This window comes from Phaethon aethereus (genome assembly GCF_964289735.1).
Source record: "Phaethon aethereus genome assembly, chromosome: 6".
In the NCBI taxonomy this organism is placed as follows: Eukaryota; Metazoa; Chordata; class Aves; order Phaethontiformes; family Phaethontidae; genus Phaethon; species Phaethon aethereus.
The window spans coordinates 38,850,100-38,871,868 of record NC_138580.1 but is presented as its reverse complement, the minus strand read 5'-3'; the positions used below and the strand labels follow the sequence as shown (position 1 = coordinate 38,871,868).

Below are 21,769 nucleotides of genomic sequence, written 5' to 3'. Positions count from 1 at the left end.
TTGCCATTTAGACTTATTTAAGGGGTACACCAAAAAATTTCTTCCTAACAAAGCAGGAAATGTGACAAGACAAGAAAGGACTAAACCCAAATGTCTGCACCAGGGCAGTCTTCTGAGACACTGGCCTCCAAAATACGAGCCAGCCAGAGTTTTGCATGAAGCATAGCTCCAGAGAAAGGTATCTGAAACTTTTTACCTGAAGATGCTCTCCTGACTGAATCATTTTCCCTTCAAAATGCTGTTAGCTCAGAAAGGATGAAGGAGTTTGACACGCAGACATCACCCGGAGAGGACATCCTGAGGCAGAAGGGAAGACATTTCCACCTGCGTTATGACAGCAGCAGCTAAGTGTCGCTATGTACTTTGCAGCGCAGGGACGGGCCCATGACTTGCATGGTTTGGAGCACATTCTGAAAAGCAGAGTTCACAAAGCATGTAAGCACGTGCTTTAGCTTACAGAGTGAGACGAAGTTTTTCCAGTCCGTGCCCATGCGTATGTGCCTCTATCCCAAAGTGCTGGAGTTTCAGTTCCAGTCCTTTCTCGGTGAAAACCTCAGCTGAAGTCCTGGCTGGCATTAACATGGCCCGTTGTCCTCCTGCCTGAACCGAGACCAAGCCACTGCTGAGGAAGACAGACATTGGCTGTGGCTACAGCTGTAGGAAGCACAGCAAAGCCTCTGGGGACACGAAAGGGAGTTCCTGGTCTTGTGCTGCAGTTCAGGAGCTCTCTGGGTCAGCCCTGAGCCTGTTTGCTTCTCTGAAAGGAAAAGATTTCCTTTTGTTTGGCATATCGCATAATTGCAAATACTGAAATACGTATTCGGTGTTGTTGCTACAGTTGAAATTAATCCCAGCACAACTTTCCTAGAAGGAGCATACCTGCTGTGAGGAGCCATGCAAGCAGGCAAACCAGCCTGCCTGTTCTGTAGCCCTCTCCTTGGGCACACATTTGCACACATGTGCATTCCCATCGTTGGCTCTAACCAGTCCCGTTCCTCAGGTGTCCTGCAGTGCTCAAAGTGATGGCTTGCTGGTGAACATAGGAGTGGGGGAGTATTTTCGGTTCCATGAAAGGGACGTAGCATGAAGATAATTAAAACTATTGGGAGTTCCTTTGAAGCAGCCTGTGCTTAAACATAAGGATTTCTTGTAGAATAATTAGCTAAATTTGGCCTCAGGTATCTCCCCCCACTTCTTGGCCCCTAGGGGAGAGATGATGAAATTCTGGTTTAGAGTGATATTTTTGTTAGTGTTCTGTCTGGTTTAATTGATTCAGCTTTAGTTACAAATCTCATTGAGAGCAACCAAACCAAAGGGCACATGTTAATTTGCTGGTGTCCCATGAGTTAACTTTGACTCTGGCAGAAAAGGAGAAAGCAGTTTGCCTTGTTGGAAACACCAGAATGTAAAGTGACATGAGAATTGAGCTGCCAGTGCCTTCCAGATCCTTCTCTCGTCTGTATCTTCAGTCTAATATTTGCGGTGAGGATGGCAAAGGCTGTGATAGTGAAGTTTCTCTGGCGGACATTATACCTTAAGACCATGATGCTATGTTGAGATCCAGTTCTTTGTTCCCTGAAGTTTGCTGTGAATCTGGTCATTTGGGTTATTCGAGTCCCATGTAGCCATTCGTACCATTTTGATAATATTCTGGCAAGGCAAAGCCATTGGAGTGCCAGGGCAGTAATTCTCTCTTTAGATGGGGAGTGCCTGCTGATTTTCAGATGCTGGTCCTTAGTCTTTGGGCTCCACATGAGTCCAACATGAATTGTTAGAAAGATGAGATTGGAAAAGCCAATGAACCTTCACTGGAAGTGGCAGGATAGCTGAGATTTGTAGTACAGGGTGTGTAGACATCATCATCAGCTCTTCCAAATTACTCATTAAAACAGAAATGCTTATATGGAACAACCACTTTTCAGCTTTTTTCACTAAGCTTTAAGCATTGACTTGCAAAGATTATGGCTGTTTTTCTGTGACTACTGATAATTTGTGTTTTACTCTTGACTTTGCAACCCCATTTCAGTTAAGAATTCCATTATGCAGCGTAAGGACATTGTATGACACAGACCTTTCCCTTTTCTGGAAAACATACAGCCTAAGTGGACAAGAGAGGGGGGAAAAAAAGGTGGCAATTTTATGAAGGTAAAGGAAAATTTGGTAACTCCTCTCTTATAGTTGGGGAACAGAGAAGCAGAGAGATGAACTACTGGGCTGGTGGAAGGGAATAGGGAGCCTCTAAAAGAAGAGGAGAATAGAAGAGCTCGGTTTAGTGTATTTAGTAGTAGCAAGACAAAACCTCAAATAGTTTATTAATTGCTGTCAGTACCTGTGAGCAGTTTGAACTAATGGATGGCGCCAGCACACAGGCAAATGTCAAGTAAAATGAAAATCCCTTTGCTTTTGAGAAGGCGTGGGCAGGTGACAGTTCCCTTCTTTCTTAAGCTCTGGTTCAACAGAAGCCAAAGCCCAACGCGCTTGCAATGACAGGCCTTTAACATCCACACTGGCAAATGCAATTAAGGTCTGCGAGGGTTGCAGAATTTATCCCTTGATTTATAATGCTTTAATTTACTATCAAATATTCATGGACTGACAGGGTCAAATAGGGATAGGAAAGTACTGTAACAGACATTGGCAAAGTAGGATGCTAAAATACTCAGCTGAAAGGTCAAGCCATCCATGGAAACCCATTAGGAAAAATACTGTAAATATCTTGCTACATCAGTGAGTCACGGAGCTAAACATGAGCCACTCCTGCACCCGGCGTGTAGGACTTCCAGAATATGAAGTACAACATGTGCAAGCTCAGATGCTCAAACACGCACAATATTTCAAAAGAGCAGACAACCGAAGGTGCCAGCGTTCGGCTGCTTATACAGTTACATATATAAGCTTTCCCAGATGTTGAAGCGTGTCACATGCGGTCTGCACATAAATCTGTCGTATCTCATGGGTTTAAGGGACAGAAAAGGTTGGTTTTGAGACATCATGGAAATATCTATGCAAGGTTGTTGTATGACCAAATGATTTTTTGGGGTATGCCCTGGCCAATTAAGGACATGATTCAAAGCCTGTGAAATGATGTTTATTGACTTCAGAAATCAGGACTTAGACCGTCCAACTTAATGCTCTCCAAATAAATTTATTGAATAGATTATTGAATTACTTCAGTAAAACTGAAGGGATTTATTCATTCGATAAGGTGTTTTTGAGGCCTGAAAGGTGTGGCTGGTGCATCTGATAGGGAGTTCTCAGGTTGGGTGTGTTGGGAGGCAAGGGAAAACACAGCCCTTGGCCAGTGGGACCATGCAGGAGAGTAGCTGAAATTCAGAGCAGGTGGAAATAATGAGTTGCTAGAAATCAAAGTGTTTTCTGTCTAGGGCCATGTGAGAAAAGAGGGAAGAGAACAATAATTGGGTAAAAAGGCTGGGGAGCAATATGGAGAGAGTAGCTGTCTGGCTGCAATGTCTGGGAACGGGTGGTACTTCAGGACACAGTGTGCATGGCTGGTGCTGAGTATACCGACTATATGCTCCATCTCCGGGAGCAAAATACCCCTGACCTGCCATCTTCGGTTTTCCCGATCGGCTCTTAAAAGCACTGGCTGCTACAAGCAGAAGAGAATTGGGTAAAAAGAAAAAAACTAAGTCCTTTGGAGCCAGAAATCCTTGCAACTTTAACCTGATATTATACCTGCTGATTGAGCCCTAAAGTCAGGCTGGGTGCTGTAAGGATGAGAAGTAGTTTTGTTAACTAAGAAAAAACTGTCATTTTAGCCAGGATTTTTCTCTTGTCTCACAGCAGCATGTAATTCAGTGAGGAAACTGCCCGAAGGGTTGCATTTTTACACACCTAAAACGCAAGAAATTATGCAGGAATACAAACACATGCACTTTGTTGTTGTTTTGCATATACGTATATTTGTAAATACATATAAAATCTATATATACATACATATACACACGTATGTCATGCAGAAGAGCTGATATTTCTGAAAACTCCAGAGTGGCCAAGCTTAATTCTGCAAAATCCTCGGGCAATTTTTAGAGTTAAATTAATACTGGTATAATTAAAATGGTAATGCTATTTGTTAAGAGAAGAATATTTAAATAATTCATTTTCCTATTGGTTATATGGAGTGTGCTTAGATTCAGCAATTATATGCTAAGTAAAAGCATCCTCTCCTGTAACGATTTCATGATAATCTGACCTTTGATGGTCCTAGCTCAGAGCAGCTGGCACTTTCTGTATCGTTTACAGACTGTAAAGTAATTAATTTCTATGAAATACCAGTGCTGGCCTTCTGATGTAGTTGGGTCCTTTTCTCTCTCTCTCCTGAGCCATCTTTTCTTTCCTTGTGTCCCGAATATTGAACGTCAGACACGTTTTTAAGGCCGCTACCAAGCCAAGAGCTGGCTGCCAGCTTTGGGCAGAGAGGTTCTTTGGCAGAAGAGAAATCTCTGCTGGTGTATGGTAAAGCCTGGTCTTGGGTCTTGGATGCCTGGTCAGCTCACGGCATCCTCTTTCCAAAGGAGGAGAGGTCCCCAGCTTGGTCAGTGGGGTTGAGGAGGCAACAGTGGACAAGTTCAGTCCACTCAGCCCAGACTTTGCTCTTTCTGTAATTTCGAGGCACAGCCTGGCTCACCCGGGTGCAACGCTCAGCATCTCGGAGTCCCAAGGGGATCGTGAGCTCTTGGGGTCTGGCCACTGGACCCTGCTCCTGCTGAAGGGCGCATCCCAGCTGAGGGATGCACTGGTGAGCACCCTCCATTCAGGGGTTCAGAAGACGTAATTTAAAATCTGCTGTGATTAATTGTAGTTAATAGTAAGTACAATAATAGCTCTTGAAAAGCTGTCTTTCAGGGAAAGGTAATAAAGGTATTAATAAAATCAGGTGAGGAGAGAAGGCTCTTTTTTTTTAGCTTGCTGCTTTATTTTGTCATTGTCAATCAGCTGGGACTCCTTTGAGATTATTCCTGGATAGTTAATAACATTGTTTCTGTGCTGACTTTAATGACTGAACCTTTCTTCCATCCTTAGCTATGACAATAACCACTCTGCTGCTTCTCCTTCAACAAGCTATTGTGTGTGGTTCAGCACATTAAGGAACATTATTAAATAGAGAGGTTTTCTCTAATTAAGCCATTGGCAAAAGATTGCTTGTCCAATCATTTGCTGGTGATAAGTATTGAAGGAAATTATATCTTGTACAGACTATTACGCTTTTCTTGCCATGCTTCCCCTAAAAAAAGAACAAAATGATATAAGAAGTAAAGCAGTAAGATTGCAAATTCAAGCACTCAGAAATTAGATAATGCCAGAACGATGACTGCCTGAGTCTGCCTTGTGTTAGGAAAGACACATTCCTTCTCTGCTTCTGATCATGAGCAGTTCCCCTTTCCTCTCCTCTCTCTCTTGCCCCGTTCCCCATCTTTTCCTCTCAGAAAATTACCATTTCTTCTGGACTCCTAATTCTTAAGCTTTTTAGAATTTTTATATCAAGAGCGAACCACTTTTTCTAGTCTTGTTCCTGGAAAAGAGAAATCATTTTACATAGAACGTCTCCAACACCTTGCTCCATAAACTCATCTATAAATTAAACAAAAAAAGATGTTTGTGAACCTTGAGGGAACCACAGTTTATTCAGCGTTTCAATAATTGCATGTAGGAATAACAGTATATTTAAGGGGTCTGGTTATTCTGGACATGATTAAAAAAGCTCCCATCTCCTGTAAGATTGCTTGGTTCAGGAGCCACACAGGAAATGTCATGAGTAGGAGAAATTTTTAACATGCCCCCTTGAAGAAAAGTAGTGGAATTAATGCAGAGAAAAATTTTATTGTACGGTTAGTTCAGTCACTGCAGATTGGAAGTTGTTTTCCTGGTTGGTGGCACCCTGCATAATCTCAATATCTGGAGTTTACTTGTCCTTCCTAAAGAATACCTCTGAATTTTAAAAGCAGATGCATTTACTAATTGCTCACATCTTATAAATTACGGATCTATCCTTGGAGTAGACTTTAACAATCGATTACAGCTTGAATAACAGAGCTATTCTCCAGCTTATAGATAAAGAAAACAAAACCACAGCTTTAAAAACAACAAGAAGCCTCTTCACTTTTTATCTTAATGGAAATAAACCTAATCAAAAGCCAGTGAGTAATGAATCTCTCCAGGGTTTCTATTCTTGAAGAGATTAGAGTTACAAAGGCTGAAATAGTTTCAATAGGTAGGTGTGATGTTGAGCTCAGATCATGTATTTGTATATGCTCAGCTAGAAACTAGAGTTGCTAAAATACAGTATTTGGGTGAGGATTCTCCTCTTCAATGAAACCAGATAAACAGTCAATAAATCCTCCAATATTCACTAATTTATGTCCTAGAGTGCCAATAAAGTTGGTTCCTCCCAGGAAATGCATTTAAAATACTCATTAAAGAGTGGTTGTTGCACATATGAAACAAACTGCAGGTATGTTTTTAAGAAAGTATTTTCTTGGGAGAGGAGAGCAAAGCTCTCCAAAACTGCTTTTTCAGGATTGGACAGGCAGCCATGTGCTTCTTGCAAAAAACCAAAGCCCAGACTGAGGTTGTTTAGCTTAAATTTGTCAAGGTTAACACATTTTCACTTCGTGTAGTCAGTTCCTGTGTTCAGAAGTAGAAACAGCCTTTTGGTTTCAGGAGTGGCCTGACATCTTCACCTGCGTTTTGAACAGAAAAATAGAAAGGTCCTGTTGTTCAGCTCCACCTCTGTACCAGATCTCTGGGATGTTTAGTTCATTCTGCATCGCTCCAAGGAGTGGGAATCATGCCAGCCAATGACTGACATTGCTTCCACAGTAGATGATGAAGAAATTTTAATAAATGCATTTAATTTATCTGCCTAACTGTAGACTTTGCAGTAATTCATACCGACTCACCTGGCTGCGTGTACTGGGCAAAAAGAAATCAACGACGTCTGATGTACAAAGCCTGTCACTCATCATATATTAAATGAACAAATAAAACCTCCTTCTACTGCCCTCTAAACATTCCTAGGATCTTTGCAGGCAGCCTGCTTACAGCGGTGTGTAATTCTGGACACCCTGTTACCGCCTGCACTGCATTTGTCATGTGTATTCTTCCATTTGACTTCTGATCAGACACTTGACCTTTCATAACCATCGTGGGAAAGCCATCCTTTTTCACCTCTCTCCTTTTTGTTCCCTATATAAAACTTCATCCACTTGCTGTGTCAGGCTGCACGTAGGCTGGAGAAGCCAGGAGTGCTTCTGAGCTGGGAGAGGCTGTGAGCACCGGTTCTGCTCCTCCTCATCTTCCATTTTCTTTCCTTGGGAAGGAGACTTGGGCGTGGATGGGCTCCCTGGCATGCTCCAAGCAGTTTTGTGATCTGGAGGACCAAGTAAGCAGCCTCCCAAGACTTAGTTCAGCTTAGACACAAGCAAAAGTTTCATAGGGATTTGGAGTGCACAAATAAGAACAACAATGAGGAACCAAATGCTTTTTTCTTTTGTAGATGAAATCCCGTTTTGCCAAAATAAATATACCAACTTGGTTCAATCCACTGACATCTCAGGATTCCTGTGGCAGTGCAGTTGGTACTTTGTGTAACTATGACCACGGAGTATTGTGCAGCGAAGGTAACGACTGGGGTGAAGGCTCCTTGTGTTGTTAGGAAAGCACCGCTGCTCCCAGGACTGTACCATCTAACTACAAAAAAGACACGTCAAAGCTGATAGCAGAGGCACACCCCAGCGCAGTGCTCGCGCTGCTGGCCCGCGCTGCCTCTCTAAAGCAGTTTCAGGCATGAGTTTGCTAAGACAGCCCTCACTTTGTCTTTGCTGGTAAAAGTGTCCTGAGATCCTTGAATGTGCTCAGAGCTTCTCATAGGCTATGGCTGTCGAAGGCAAATTGATAAAAGGGAATGTGTTTTCCCATGGTCGTTACTTTCCTAAAATCCTTCCATAGTGTTGATATTATTTTGTTTATGAAGTAGCAGTTTGTGCAGTTTTGTGTTGCTTGGAAAGAAACCGTGATTTACTTGATTGAAACTCCCGAAAGCAGAGAAAGCAAAAGGCATCATCTATCTCTCCCGGGGGAGATTCTGTAACTGGGCAGCTATAAGCTTTGAGTTTCTGCAAAATGTAGCTACTACTAAACAGCCCAAATGGTAAAGCATTTTGTAACAGCATAATGCTCTCATTTTAGCCTTTCTGATCTAATTTATGACTAAGCTTTCCCTTGGGAGATGATACAATAAACTCTCCTGGAAACCACCCTGCAAGTATGTTGAAGGCCAATCAGGTATTACAGATATAATGTCAAAATTCTTATTGACTTACTAAGTATGTAGTCATCCATAGCTTTCCTCAGGACAGAAGGATGTTAGCTGTGAAGACTCTGTCTAGGTCATAGTGTTGCTCAACATAAACCGCTTAGGATTTATTGTGTGCACTCAGGCAGCCTGTGTACCTGAAAGTTAGACACTTCCGAAGCAGGTACACAAACAGAGGAATTATGTTTTAGACAGAAAACATTGGGAAGACTCTCAGATGTTGATGTAAGCCTAAGTTTCTCTATTCGTATGATATTTTTAACTGAAAAGTCGGCAGAGACATACGGTGCAAGCTGACACCTGAGCTTAAGTCTTAACTCGGACAACAGGAAGAATACTTGGATCATCTTTATATCCAAGAATACTTGGATACATCTTTAGAAACTGTATTTCAAAATTTGAAAGCAAAAGGGTTTTTTTTTTTCATCCTGATATTTACCTATTATTTCTGTTTAATGTTCCCATTCTTACATTACTTTATCATTTTGGTTATTATTATTTTATTTTTCATATCCCACATCATTTTCCCAGCAATACTTTGCAAAATGAGTCAAGATAGACATTTCAAAGGCTCCCCATGTTTTTGTCCATCACTATCACTTATGTATTATTAATGGAGCTTCATTTCCAAATGCCAGATTTGGGCATTGATCTACAGTTTAATGGATTCTAGACTGGCATTTGTTTTGAGAGATTCCAAGACCTCCCTAGACCCTTCTGTAATGTATATTAGCTTGCCTCATGTATGCAACATTGTGATTTCTACAACAAACTGTAAATAAGCAACTACACAGCTAATTCTCCTGTTTTATTGTATGAAAAATCCTACTCTTAGAATAACGAAATGTAAAGACCAACCATTCAAGGAAACCAAACTTTAGTTCAACAGCTGTCAAGGTGGGTTCTGTAAATTATGTGGCAAAATCTTCACTTACAAATTTCCAACGGCTTTAACAAAAGATGCATCTGTTATTTTAAATTTGGGGAAATAGGGTGCTATGTTCAATCCATCAACCTGCTGCTCAGGATATTATTAATATTTTGTAAGCAGATCTCTGAAGATGACAAGAGTGTGATTTAAATTTTCTAGCAGCTGTCTTAAATACCGAATCACAGTTCGATTCTGCAGTCATGCAGGAGTGCAAGGCTCCTCAGATACAGCTCTTAACAAAATTACAACCAAGCCCCTCCTTTGCTTTTAATACATCTTAAACTGAAAGACTACCAGAAATTCCTCTTTTTTGGTAACAAATGGTAACAAATTTTAAACTGCAATTTTAGTGTTTTGGACAATAAATTCTCTGCAGCTGCCAAGGCAACTCTAGTTATGATACACTGCTTGCTTCTGGATCAGGCACCAGAAAAATGCTTTTCACAATCCATGTTCTGATATTCATCAGTGTGCTCAAACTTGAGGGATTTTTATTGAAGTTTGTACAGCGTATCTGAAAAACCACTGTTGCTCAGAAGGGCTTAACATCACAATTTCACGAGTGTTGACGTAATTGAAGGATGCACAGCATGGAAGGAGACAAGTCATGAACAAAATTCCTTGCGTGCATGCTGTGTGTTAGCTTTGTTTCGAAATGGAGCGTCCTCTTAGACATGAGAAATGTCAGTATGTACTACGTATTTCTCATGGTTATGGACAGGGCTTTGAGAGAAGCTGGCAACAACCGTGTGCCTGAATCCCATAAATACGTCTCCTGAACTCCTTTGAAAAATCTCAGTTTATCGTGTAATTAAAAATTCATAACCATCGTTGAGCAATGCCTGGAACAGCTAATTGAGGTCCATAAATTGCAATAGACCAGCGATTTCCACATTTGGGGTATTAGTGTTTCCCTTAGAGTTAGCATGGCACGTGCTGTCGCTGCTTAGAGGCCACTTTGTGCCTATGCAGTAAACGCTAATTGTTTTAATTGTGACAATGAAAGATGTATCGCACTGCATGGGCGAGAATGTATGAAAAAATAATGAAAATTAATTGATAGTGGTTTGGGTTACCAGCACTCGCAAATATGCCCGACCGAATTTTGTGAAGATGGATATTATGATTTCCCTGAGAAAATGCTTAACTTTAAGCGTTGCCTTTGCAGTAGTGTTTTTTCCTCCTAGTAAGAACAGGAAACAAATTTGGCCAGTTGGCTGTTGCACGGTTCGAACCAGATATAAATGCGTACCTTTTGATTGCTCAAAAAGCAGAATGTGGAATGCTCCGTTCAAGTCAACTCGAGATGTCGAAAGCTTCTAAAGGAGGTGAGGTGGCGGTAACTTCACATATTTTAATCATGACTTTGCTGCAGCACGTTAACCTTTGTTAAGGTGGAAAAAAGAATGATGCACTTAGGAAGTATTTTCCCTTTTGTATTACTTAGAAATATGACTTTCTTAGGACTTGATATATTGCGAGAAAGCGCACAGCTCACGTTGGAGGGTCAGCCTGGCTCCCTGGATCCGAGGCAGGAGACGTCTGTCACCTGCCCGCAGCTGAGCCACGCCAGGAGCCCTGCCACTGCCTCCTGAAATGGATGTCCCCTGATACCCGAAATTACTGTATTTGCAACAGATGGGATGAGAAGTGTCCACTTGGCTTATTTCCTACATCTATCTCATTTAAAGTTCTTTGCCTTTTCGACTTCCTTCCTCGTGGTGGACGAAGAAATCCCTTCTGTATGTAAACCTCTGTGCCTCCCCAAATTTTCCCCAGTAGCTGCCTTTCTCTAAGCCCCGAGGGTGCACCCTGACTTCCCCTGGGGACCATAGCACCTCCGTGTCACTGCAAACGAGCGCTGGGAAAGCAAAGGCTTTTGTCTTTTTCTCTCGAGTGAATATACTGGATATATATTCGTTATGCCACTTTTTTTTTTTTTTTTTTTTTTTTAGTGTTTGTGAATCAAACACATTTAGCAGGTGATCCTCACATCCTGCGCTTGTGTTTATTGGCGTTTTCAAAGTGAGATACAAAGCAGACTTGAAGCATATTTAGGTTTTCTGGAAAAGGACAAAATTAACCTATAAGATAATTAATTGGGGTCTCACAAGCGTGGGCAGACCCCCGCAGCTGGTTGCTCTTGCTCCGACTGCCGTGCCGGGAGACGCGCGTGGCGGTCAGATGAGGCAGCAGGGGCTTTGCTGGATCAGGTCCAGCGACGGGATAACTAAAACCCCGCGATATAGCTCTCTCTGGTGCCTTAGCCACGGTCTAGCCTTCCCCGGTAGATGTTAAGGAGACTTGGTAGTGTTTATGAGAAACATCAGCTTCCCTAATCGTTCATTGATCTGTTGTTCTGGGCAGAATGATGAAGTTTTTGCTGTTATTTTGCTCCGTTTCACTCGGATTCGTTTGACTTGAGCCGAAAGACAGTTTAAGATGGCAAGGAACGATCTTGCCTTTTACTGCCAGCTGACAGGGCAATCCTGGCTTTGCTGGTGGGAGCTTATAATTCTTTACCCGTGCTCAGCTAATACTAGTTGTAATTAAGCGAACGGGTTGTCTAGAGCTTGTTTTTACAGTTCATCACCTGAAAAAGAACTTCTGAACAGAACCCACTTATTATGGGGACCATTTTGGGACCCCGTGTTCGTCCTGCCCACGCCCACCCGCCCCCTGCGAAGCCGCTGCCCTGGCACGGCAGAGGGGCGCAGCAGCCGCCATCTTGTGGCGGCCCCCGGAGCACAGCAGCCGCCCGGGGCAGGGCAGCGTCTGCTGGCACAGGGAGTCGCGGGACGTACAGCCTTCACTGGGTCCATTGTCATAAAAAGGTAACGTGGTTTTAGGTTTAAAAACAAAATGTGGGCTGTGTTGGAGTCGTAAAAGCTGGTAGGAGACTGGCTTATGGGCTACTGTGCCTGCTTCTGGGACGCGGGGCAGCACTGGGCCTGAGGGACGGCGTGCTGGGGAGCACAAGTACTCATGTCCTGTCCAAAAGTGAATGTAGATGAAGAGCTTTCCTCTGGTAAATATATCAGACTTGAATCCTTTGTTTTGGCATGGTTTTAAAGCAGCTCGTGGTGCTTTAGATTTGTCAAGGATTAAGAAATTTTCTCCCCCCTCCCCCTTTTCCTGTTCGAAGCAATCCCTTTCTTCTTTCCGGATCTGATGCCTAAGAGGCCCAGTCAGAGGAGCAGACACCTTTGGCTCTTGAATCCTCAGAGGTGTCTCCTCATCTGCTTTTGAACAGCCACACATCTGCTCAGAGGTCTCGATGAACAGCATCCCTTGTCCTTTAGTGACAGGGAGACTGTGATTTTCAGCCCTTTCCTCATTCAACTCTTTATGCTCATTCCCACTGCCATACCCACACAACTTTTGGGGGGCCCAAATGTGTTTACTGAAGCAGCAGGAGTGCTGCGGGAGCCTGAGCCTGTCGCTCTATCACTCAATGGTTTCTTCCCATAACAGGCAATGTCTCGAGCTGGAAAGGTGACAAGGAAAGGCAAGACTACACTGGCCAGGAATTCCTAGTCAAACTAATGCTGTGGTGGGGGCAGGGGGCAAGTCTCGCAAAATAGCAGTGGGTCAGCAAGCAAGACTGGAGGTTGCCAGAGTTCACTTGGTTTTCCCCATCGGAAACTTTTAGCTTTAAGTCTGTTGGCGATTAAACTGCCTCTTTTCATTCCAGTTGTAGGTTATGGGAACCAAATGCAATTATTTGCATCCTTGTCTCCTTTTTGTCTTTCCTGAGGGACAGCCTAAGGAGAAATGTATTTTTGCAAAGGACCTCAAGCCCTAGCAGGAGAATCAAACTAGGAGGTGACACCCAAAACTACCACCACTGAGAGTCACTTCACCTCCTTGGTGGAACACAGATTAATGGTGATGCAAAAGCAGCTCAGATAGAGCATTAGATACATGAGCTTATACCAGAGTTCAGGATACCTGAACGTGAAAGCGTTCAGCCTTGTATACAAAGAATGAGAAGTTCAAATCATGCCTAACCTTGGCATGAGTTGCAGAGGAGGAGATGAGTCTGGCTGATCCCGTCTGCTGTAGGGATTTGTGAGTCTGCACAGCAGCCAACAGACGTCTTTGCGGTGACTCCAACAGGGCTTGGAGTGAGCTCCAAGCAGGCAGGTGTCCATTTTCAGTAAGAATCATGTCAAAATTTGCAGTGAGTGGCAAAGTGACAGCTTTGGCCAGGAGTGGCCAAAACCTGAGCTACCTGCTGCACTCCCAGTTTGTTTTTTCAAGCTGTTCCAGTCAGAAGACATACCATACATGTAATTGCTCTGCATTTTTCATTCAAATTTGAATTAAAAAATAAGATAAAACCCCATGTTAATACAACAGACCACTAGATTGGTCAGTCAGGTTGCTGTGTTCTGGTAGGACACATGGGAATGGTTCAAAGCTGCACAAGGGGAGGTTGAGGCTGGGCACTAGGAAGCGTTTGCAAGGATTAACATGGCAGTTTCTGCAGTAAATAAAGTGTTGCCATACTGATGGAAGCCATGGGACTGGAAAGGACCCTCTAGCTCTTGTCAAAATAGTTTGTCATTTCAGTTAGATAAACTAAACAAAGTACCCAGCTTCTGGGATAGGGGCAGCAGTTCACAATAATCAGCGGCAAAACTTTGCTTTTCTCCTCTTTTTTTTAAACTTTGGAATGAAGATTTGCTGCTGAGTGTGTATGTGTGTAATTTCAGTGCCATGCTGAATTAGGGCCCTTTCAGGTGGACTTCCTGTGCAGCAGTACGTAAGACATACCCTAAAAATAGAAAACGTGGTTGTAAGTGACAAAAATTGGCAGGGACGACTCGGTCAGATGCAGTTTTGGAACTGCTTTTATATTTGACAATTCAAATTCCAAGTTAAACATCCCTTTAAATTAATGAGAGCGATCACAGTATCCCTGCAATATCAGTGGAGAAATTGAAGCCATGAGTATAATCTTAATATTTCCTAAATTCTGAAGAAAGGCTAAAAAAGCCAGCTTAAGGAAATTTTTACGTACAGTGAAAAACAAGTTCCTGACCAAACTGGCTAAGCTGAAATGTCTGAAAGCAAGGAAGCTATCATGAAAGTGCTCGAAAGGCTCTGATTATAATGGAATCAGCGTCCCAGGGTGTAATGCAGCTCTGCATTTAATATTGAGCTACTGAACTGTAGTTCTCAACCTAGCTCAACTGACTGGGTTCTCATCAAAGTCCTGTAATGACACGGTTCTCTGTTTAGATGCCAGGCAAGTCTTGAAATAGCTTCAGAGCTTTTTCAGCAGCTTCAGCTGAGTACAGACATGTGCCTTTAGAAGGACAGCTAGTGCCTAGAGTTTGTGGCATATAAATCCTTCCTTATGTATACTGCAACACTTATTATTAACCATACAAGCTTTTATAAATCTGATTAAAAGGCTCTTGCACACTTACATATGAAGTGGTGGCAACAGCACTGAACCAGCAAAGCAAAAGCATGTCCTTTGTGCTGCAAATCCATGTTGCCTTACTTTATTAAAGATACATACACAGCAGATTTTATTTGATGCCTGCTCTTGTTTGCCTGTTTGTTTTTATTATGGTATTGACTGGAGTCCCCATCATGTTAGGTATAGTCTGTGCATGTTACTCTAGGCAGAATTTTTCTTTGTGTGTGTTGTTGAAGGTATTGACTTTGCCAAAGGGAAGAAAAAAGTGCATGCATTCACTTAAGCACACAAGTAGTTACATCAATTTCTGTGCATTAAATATAAATACACACATAAATATACACAGTGGTTGCAGGCTGTTGCAGGTATGGAATTAGGTGGGATTTGCAAACTGCATTGGAGAGACTCTTCCCAGCAAGGAGGTCCTGTTTCTGGGAGCAGCTCTGGGCAGGAGCATCCCTCAGCCTGTGTGAAAGAAGGCCTGCTGGGGACGGTGGGCCTCTATGTGAGTGTTGAAATGACAGTTTTCAAAGACATTTGCAGATTTCTAGGCCATTAATTTAAATTGCTTAGAATGAACTCTGCTTTCTAGAAGAGCATACTTTAAAATCTTTTTTTCTTTCTAAAAACATCTTAGTTCTGTTGAGCTTTTGGACCTTGAAAACCTGTTTCTAGTTACTGGGTTTTGGGGTGTTTTTTCTGTAAAGGCGAAAACCCAGGCAATCAATTCCTGAGTATGAGCAGGAGAGTTATTGAGTAGTTCCATCTAAAGCAAACAAAGATTTCAGCCACGCCAAAAGTGTAGCAATCATTTTGCTAAAGGTTTTGGTACCAGTTTTGATCAAAGTCTGGTATATGTAGCATGTATAGTTCCAGTACTTCGAAGTGAAACTTGAAGTCAAATCTTTGCAAAAGGTCAGTGATCGATTTAATTTAGAAGTGCAAAAGTGGGTGTTAATATATCCGTGCTTTGCCTTTATTTACTCTTCCAAACCTGTGCCCCCAGTTCTACCATCTGTTCCTGTTCGATAGTGAGCTTTTCCATAGGTGTCTGTCTTACCCCATGTTGTGTCCCTTCAGTCTTACCCTGGAATATCCTCTAAAACAGAGTTGCTTGCCGACAATCTTACCTGAACTGTGGCGTTGCGCCAGTGGATTCTGTTCATGTCCCACAGAGGCCTGTGACCTGCTCTCTGCTTTGAGTTGTGCGAAATCATCCTTTTGTGCATCTTTAATACTTACTGTGAATTACTGCTCAAGTTTAATGAAACTGTAAAGAATGTGTACCTCTTTATTTTCTAGTTTCCAACCAGTATCTCTGATAAACTCAGAAATGTGGTTAAAAGCAGTTAAGTTGAAACAGAATTTGTTTTCCAAAGGTGTTGTGGGGTTTTTTTGGGTTGGTTTTTTTTTCGGTACCAGCATCTCATGCTAAAGCATCCACTGTACGAGAAATTCAGAACAATTGAAAATGGACCATTTCTAATGTGTTTGTTTAATTTTTGTCTTTCAGTCTATCCGAGAAGTCACAGGCTATGTTTTGGTGGCTTTGAATCAGTTTGAATACCTGCCATTGGAGAACTTGCGTATCGTTCGTGGGACCAAACTCTATGAAGAGCGGTATGCTTTGGCGATATTTCTTAACTACAGAAAGGATGGTAACTTTGGACTCAGGGAACTTGGCTTGAAGAACTTGACAGGTAAGTGAAACTTGCAAATGTTATGGAATAGTGAAAGAAAAAAATGAGCTTGTTGAATATTTGTCCCAGTGCCCTCAGTCACTTGCCTTCTGCAAATAACAGAGGTGCCACAGGAGGCTGGCAGTTGTACACTGTTTGAGAGGCTTGTCAGGAGCTCATTTAGTTCCCTTTTTGGTTCACAACTGTACTTTTCTCAGTACCGATCAAAGGCTGTGTATGGAAGTTATGCCCAGAGCGTATTCAAAACAAAAATAGTTGTTGACAAAGTAGATGAGCCTTTTTCTTAGTTTTGAGAACATGAGCATGTTGGTTTCCTAGTGATCCTCAGTTATTGCATGTGTGTAGCTCTAGGTGTTAGCTTTAGCGTCCCCTCTGCCTCTGCTCTTGCTGCTGACTGTGTCACCATTGTTCTGGCACTGGGGAGTGGGAGGAGAGGAAGGGGATGGGAGGAGGAGACTGTATTTTTGGTGTGTTTAATTTTAGAACTCCCTTTTCTAAGCAGAAATAGTGTATTATATGTAGTGAGAGAAGTACTTATTTTCTTGAGACAAAAATTTAATTCAAGTCCACGGTTTTATGTTACTCTGTAAATTCAGGGCTGAATCATGATGTGGGGTAGATCAACATTTCATTTCTCCCAGCTGAGGATCTACAGTCAGTGGTTTGGGAGATTAAAAATGGGCTAAATATCACTGGACTGTAACTTAATAAAGTGCAGGCAATGGCAGACTCATTTTAGGGAGTTCATGGGAAGTATTTTATTTATACCTGGTTCCTTATCAGCTGTGATCATTTCTACCCTAACCTTTGGTAATTGTAGAATGGCCTTATTTCTGCTAGTGACTAAATGCTGACTGAAGATCACCGACCTGAGCTGGATGTGGCATTCGAGCTTGTGTACAGAGAGGTGGGAGCCTTCTGAACTATATTTAGGCACCCTTCACTCTCTGCTTTTTTCGTGTTGCAGTATTCAGAGCAGCACGCAAGTGCTTAGAGTTCCCTGTTGTTCAAGCCTCACGGGACTGTACCGCTAACCTTTCGAAAACAGGAGGGAAAAGGCAACTTGAAATATTTTACAAAATGAAACAGTTTTGGCTGAGTTTTTCAGATCAGGCTCTTTCTTCTGGTCATATTTTTAACAGTTTTCTTTACTGAGACTATCATTCTGATATCAGAGTGCTTTCCAAGGTCTCTAAATCCCTGCTATCTACTACTCTCTATCACTGTCATAATCCAATTTCCTCCTCTTCTGTTCCCACATTTCTTACCATCTTTCTGATTTAGGGTTTTCACTGTGAATGTCTATGCCTTTACATAATACAGAGCCACAGCATCACATAATAATAGTATTTCTGTTTCTTTGTATACTTTTTTCTTGGCTTGTGGGTCTCAAAATGCTTTGTAAAAGACATTAGTCGGGGTGAAACTGAGGCAGAGAGGTGATGTGAGGCCAAGGCCAGAGAAGGACTGGAAACCCTTTCCTCTGAGCCTTAGGCTGTTGTTCTGCCAGGAAATGAGGGTTGTATTTTCAGTGCTTGTTTAACCATGGCTTTGTCGCTCAGTAAGGTAAAGAAATGTTGTCTTGTAGGCTCTGGCTCAAGATTTTGTTCTTGGACCAGCTGTCCTGCGCCATTAGGCAGTTCGTCTGACTCCAGACATTCTCTCCGGAAGCCGCTTTTATGTGACAGGCACGGCACCAAAACTGCCCAGCAAATAGCTGGACTTTCTTTTCAAGTGTCGTAAGAAAACCTGCCTTACCTCAGCCTCTGGATCTTTCCCAACACGAGATCATCACAGCCACTTCATCTGATTTAGGTGTTTACAAAGCTCTCTGATGGGATTATTTGGCTCAAAATGTACTGTTGTCCCTTGGAAGAAAAGTGCCCTAATAACACTAGCTTGTCTCCACTGAGCGCTTAAAATAGCTTCTGGGTGCTGAATATGAGCCAGCTCATGCTTCAAAATACTCCTAATATTTTCTAGATAGGATGTGCTAGGGCCTCCTGAGTCTCTTCAGCAGCTGTTCTTTGACCATTTTGTGTATTGGTTAAGATGCACCTGGCTGTTTTAACCCACAACTTGCTTCTTGTTGCAGATGCTCTCCCTGGAGCATATTAATACTTACTTTATTTTCCTAACACATCCTTAGCTTTAGTAGCAGCATAAAAAATAACTGGTGGACATGAGAGTCGGTGATGTTGCAAGGCTGCGATAGATCAGCTGTGTCCAAATCTATCCTGTGTCTACAAACTGCTCCATATTTACATCAGAAACAATGAGTGATTTGTTATTAAATTTAAAATGAAGCAGCCCCTGTGAGCTTGCATCCTTGAAGCTTCTAGTCCACTGCAGATTTCAAGAGATTGGCTTTGAATGGTGTATCTCTTCCACTTGAGTAAAATCTAAACATAACTCCTGCCTTGCATGTGCAGAACTGTCTTTCCAGGGCTTATGCCTTGTTCACAGAAGTTTGGGAAGTTCTGTTCTTATTTGTGCAGTGTCTGGATGATAGCATCCTGAGGGTATTTCTGCCCAGTACTGCACAATATACAAATATAAACTCCACTCACTGTGTTAAATAAATGAGGAAGCTGCTCTCACCTGCAGGTTATCCTCAGACTTCACCAGACGCAGGGTTTCAGCCCCCTGTGCAGTACCATTGCATTATTTTTCAGTGTGTTGTTAACAGCTGTGTTTTTTATTGCCAGATAGTCTATCAGGTTTTTCTATTTAAACGTAACTTTAAATGCTTGAATTTCTTCCCTTACACTATAAAAAAATGACAGCTATGAAGGCAGTAAGTTTTATCTCACACAGGCAACATGATTCAGTTCTCACTCATGATGTCTGTCAACCCCTAAGGGAGTTTTGTTTGTGTAGCGCAGGCCGGGACCATGTCCTAAAATTCAGGTGACACTTGCAAAAAATCTTACCTGTAAAAATCCTTTTCTCACTTGTTATAAAAACTTAGTCAATGGTTCCACAGAAGTGTTAAAAACAGACATTGAACTAATGAAGTGTCTGCTGCCGTCTCAGCTGGACTCATCTCAGCCTGCAGATGCAGCTGCCAAGTAGCCTTAAAGTAAAAAGGAAGGTTTGACATACTGAACATGTGACTCAGCCTGAGATGAGCAGAATAACCGATGCTGAGGGAGAAGGTAAGCTGCCTTCGTCCATTCATTGCCTGTGCGCCAGTGCAAATCATTCTTGTCTTCCCCAGGTAGGTAGGCAGTCAACCTTAACTTACCCAATGAAAGGGCATCATCATTGTTCGCACTTTGAGTGCTCCATAGATAGAGAATACCTGATGGCTGCATTTCATTACGGTATTTATCTTCATGAGGGGGGAAAGAGGGATAACTCACAAGTGTCAAAACCACTTATGAAGTATCCCATATTTTCCTCTGAGTGAAGATGAATAAGAGAGGTCTACAGCGAATGATGTATCTTTGAGCGGTGATAACCTCATCTCCCCTATTGGCTTTGGGGGCAGAGGCTCCCCTGCGTGTGCCTGTGCAACCCTTGAATTCCTGTAATATATTATAATAAAATGGACTTTAGTTCAGTAACACAAAAAAGGAGCAAAATCTGTAGCTTCTTGTTTGCTTGTTTTGCAGGAATGCAGATAAATGATAAATTAAGGTTCAAATGACAAATTGCACATTGTGTCTGAAAGGATTCGGTCAGTGATAGCCAAAGGAAGGAAATCTAATTTGATGGGCGGGAGAATCATAGGAAAAGGACCACCTTCACTGGGTATGGAAAGTGTTCCATTGTAAATTTCCCCTCCTACGCATTTTTGTAATAGTTTTTTAACGACAATTTTGGTTAAATGAATTTTTAGTTGTTCTGTAAAACAAAATTTTAAAGTTCTATGATAATTTCTATAACATTTTCAGTAGCTTTTTTTACCCCCACAAGAAATTGAAAATGCTAAGGGTTGCTTTTAGAGAGGGAAGAAAACTAATGACATCGCTTTGACATCTGAATGACATCTGAAAAATGTTGCTTTTCAACAAAGTTCTTGATTTTCTGTGCCAAGGACTGCTCATTTACTATAATTATATTGCAGCTCAATCAGGTTTGAGGAGAGGGCATGGGAGGAGTAAAATTTTCTTTCAGTTCTGTTCACTGTGCACATTTTGGACCTACAGCATTTTTTGAAATCTTTCGATACCTGCTTAGGGCCTGAGCTCCTTCAGCACTGTGTGACTGCACATAAAGCTTTTTTGTGGCAGGGATTAAGGTAACCCCCTGTTTATTGCCTTGATTGCAAAGCCCTCAGCCTGTGTCAGCAAGACCTTTCCTTGGACCACGTGCATGCTGAACGAGCCACTGCTGAGTTCACGGTGTTTAGAGATGCAAACGCCTGCGTGTGACACCCAGCCTGAGTGGAAAAGACTGGGGTGTGCTGATTGTGTCATATTGCTCAATCGCTGTGGCTTTGTAGTAGTGGGGTGAGCTGGGAAGAAAGCAGTATGTAACTTGCCTCAGGCTCCCTCTGCAACAGGTGGGCAAGGCTCTAACCTCGGAGAGGTGTTGCTAGGATACATGGAGGAATGAGGAATTTGTTTAAAAAAATCCCTTCGGTACCCTCTGCATGCAGGGCTGCTGCAGCAGTTACCTGCCCGGTAGATGAAGCTGCAGTGGCTCTGTGACTGCCCAGGAGCGCTCCTTTCCCTATATCCTCGCAGCTGCACAGACCACGGAGGCATTTCTATCCCAGCACATCTTTGCTGACCAGCTCCCGGAGGGTAGGAGAAAAGGGAGGAATGCCTCAAGTACAGCTGTGCTTCCTTTGGGAGAGGGGAGGGCTCTTCTGTGTGGTGGCACAGACCTTGGGGGCATGGTGCAGGACCTGCCACAGGTTCCCCTTGCTAACCTTACCCCCCTATGAAAAAAAGGGTCAGGGCTTGTGGCTGCCCCCACCCTCGTAAATGCAAGTGTGCGTGCTAGTGCATGACGGTCTCCTCTTCTTCAGGACACTGTTAGACTGTTTCCTGGAAAAAAAATTGCCCCATTCCAGCTACTGCTCACCTCAGACATCACAGGCATGATCTGACAGCCAGGAGAGTCCGGAGACCAATCTCTGCCGGCAGTCGGTACGCAGCCATGCTGCGTGCTGAGCACAGAGGCAGTTACGAGTGGCTGCTCCCTGCCAGTTGGCATCAGTGCCTGGGAACGCTTCCAGGCACTCAGCTTACGGCTGCAGACGTGGCCCTGAGGAATTCCAGATAAAGGGATCTGCAGGCTGAGGAGCAACTGCCCTTGAGCTAGCAGAAAATTGCTCACAGGTGATACCAAGGCAAATAGGTATATTGTATACAGCCAGAAATAAATACTGATTTTGAGCCCCATGAGATGTATAT

General features: G+C 42.7%; 1 protein-coding gene across 1 annotated transcript in view; it reads left to right on the top strand.

Annotated features, from left to right (window-relative positions):
- Nucleotides 1-21,769, top strand: part of ERBB4 (erb-b2 receptor tyrosine kinase 4) — a gene marked incomplete at its 5' end in the record, with an annotated part of 635,614 nt that overhangs the window by 319,000 nt on the left and 294,845 nt on the right. The window contains one exon of the mRNA XM_082001544.1: nt 16,214-16,400. Within this exon, the coding sequence (XP_081857670.1) occupies nt 16,214-16,400 (187 nt within the window). The remainder of the gene's footprint in view (nt 1-16,213; nt 16,401-21,769) is intronic.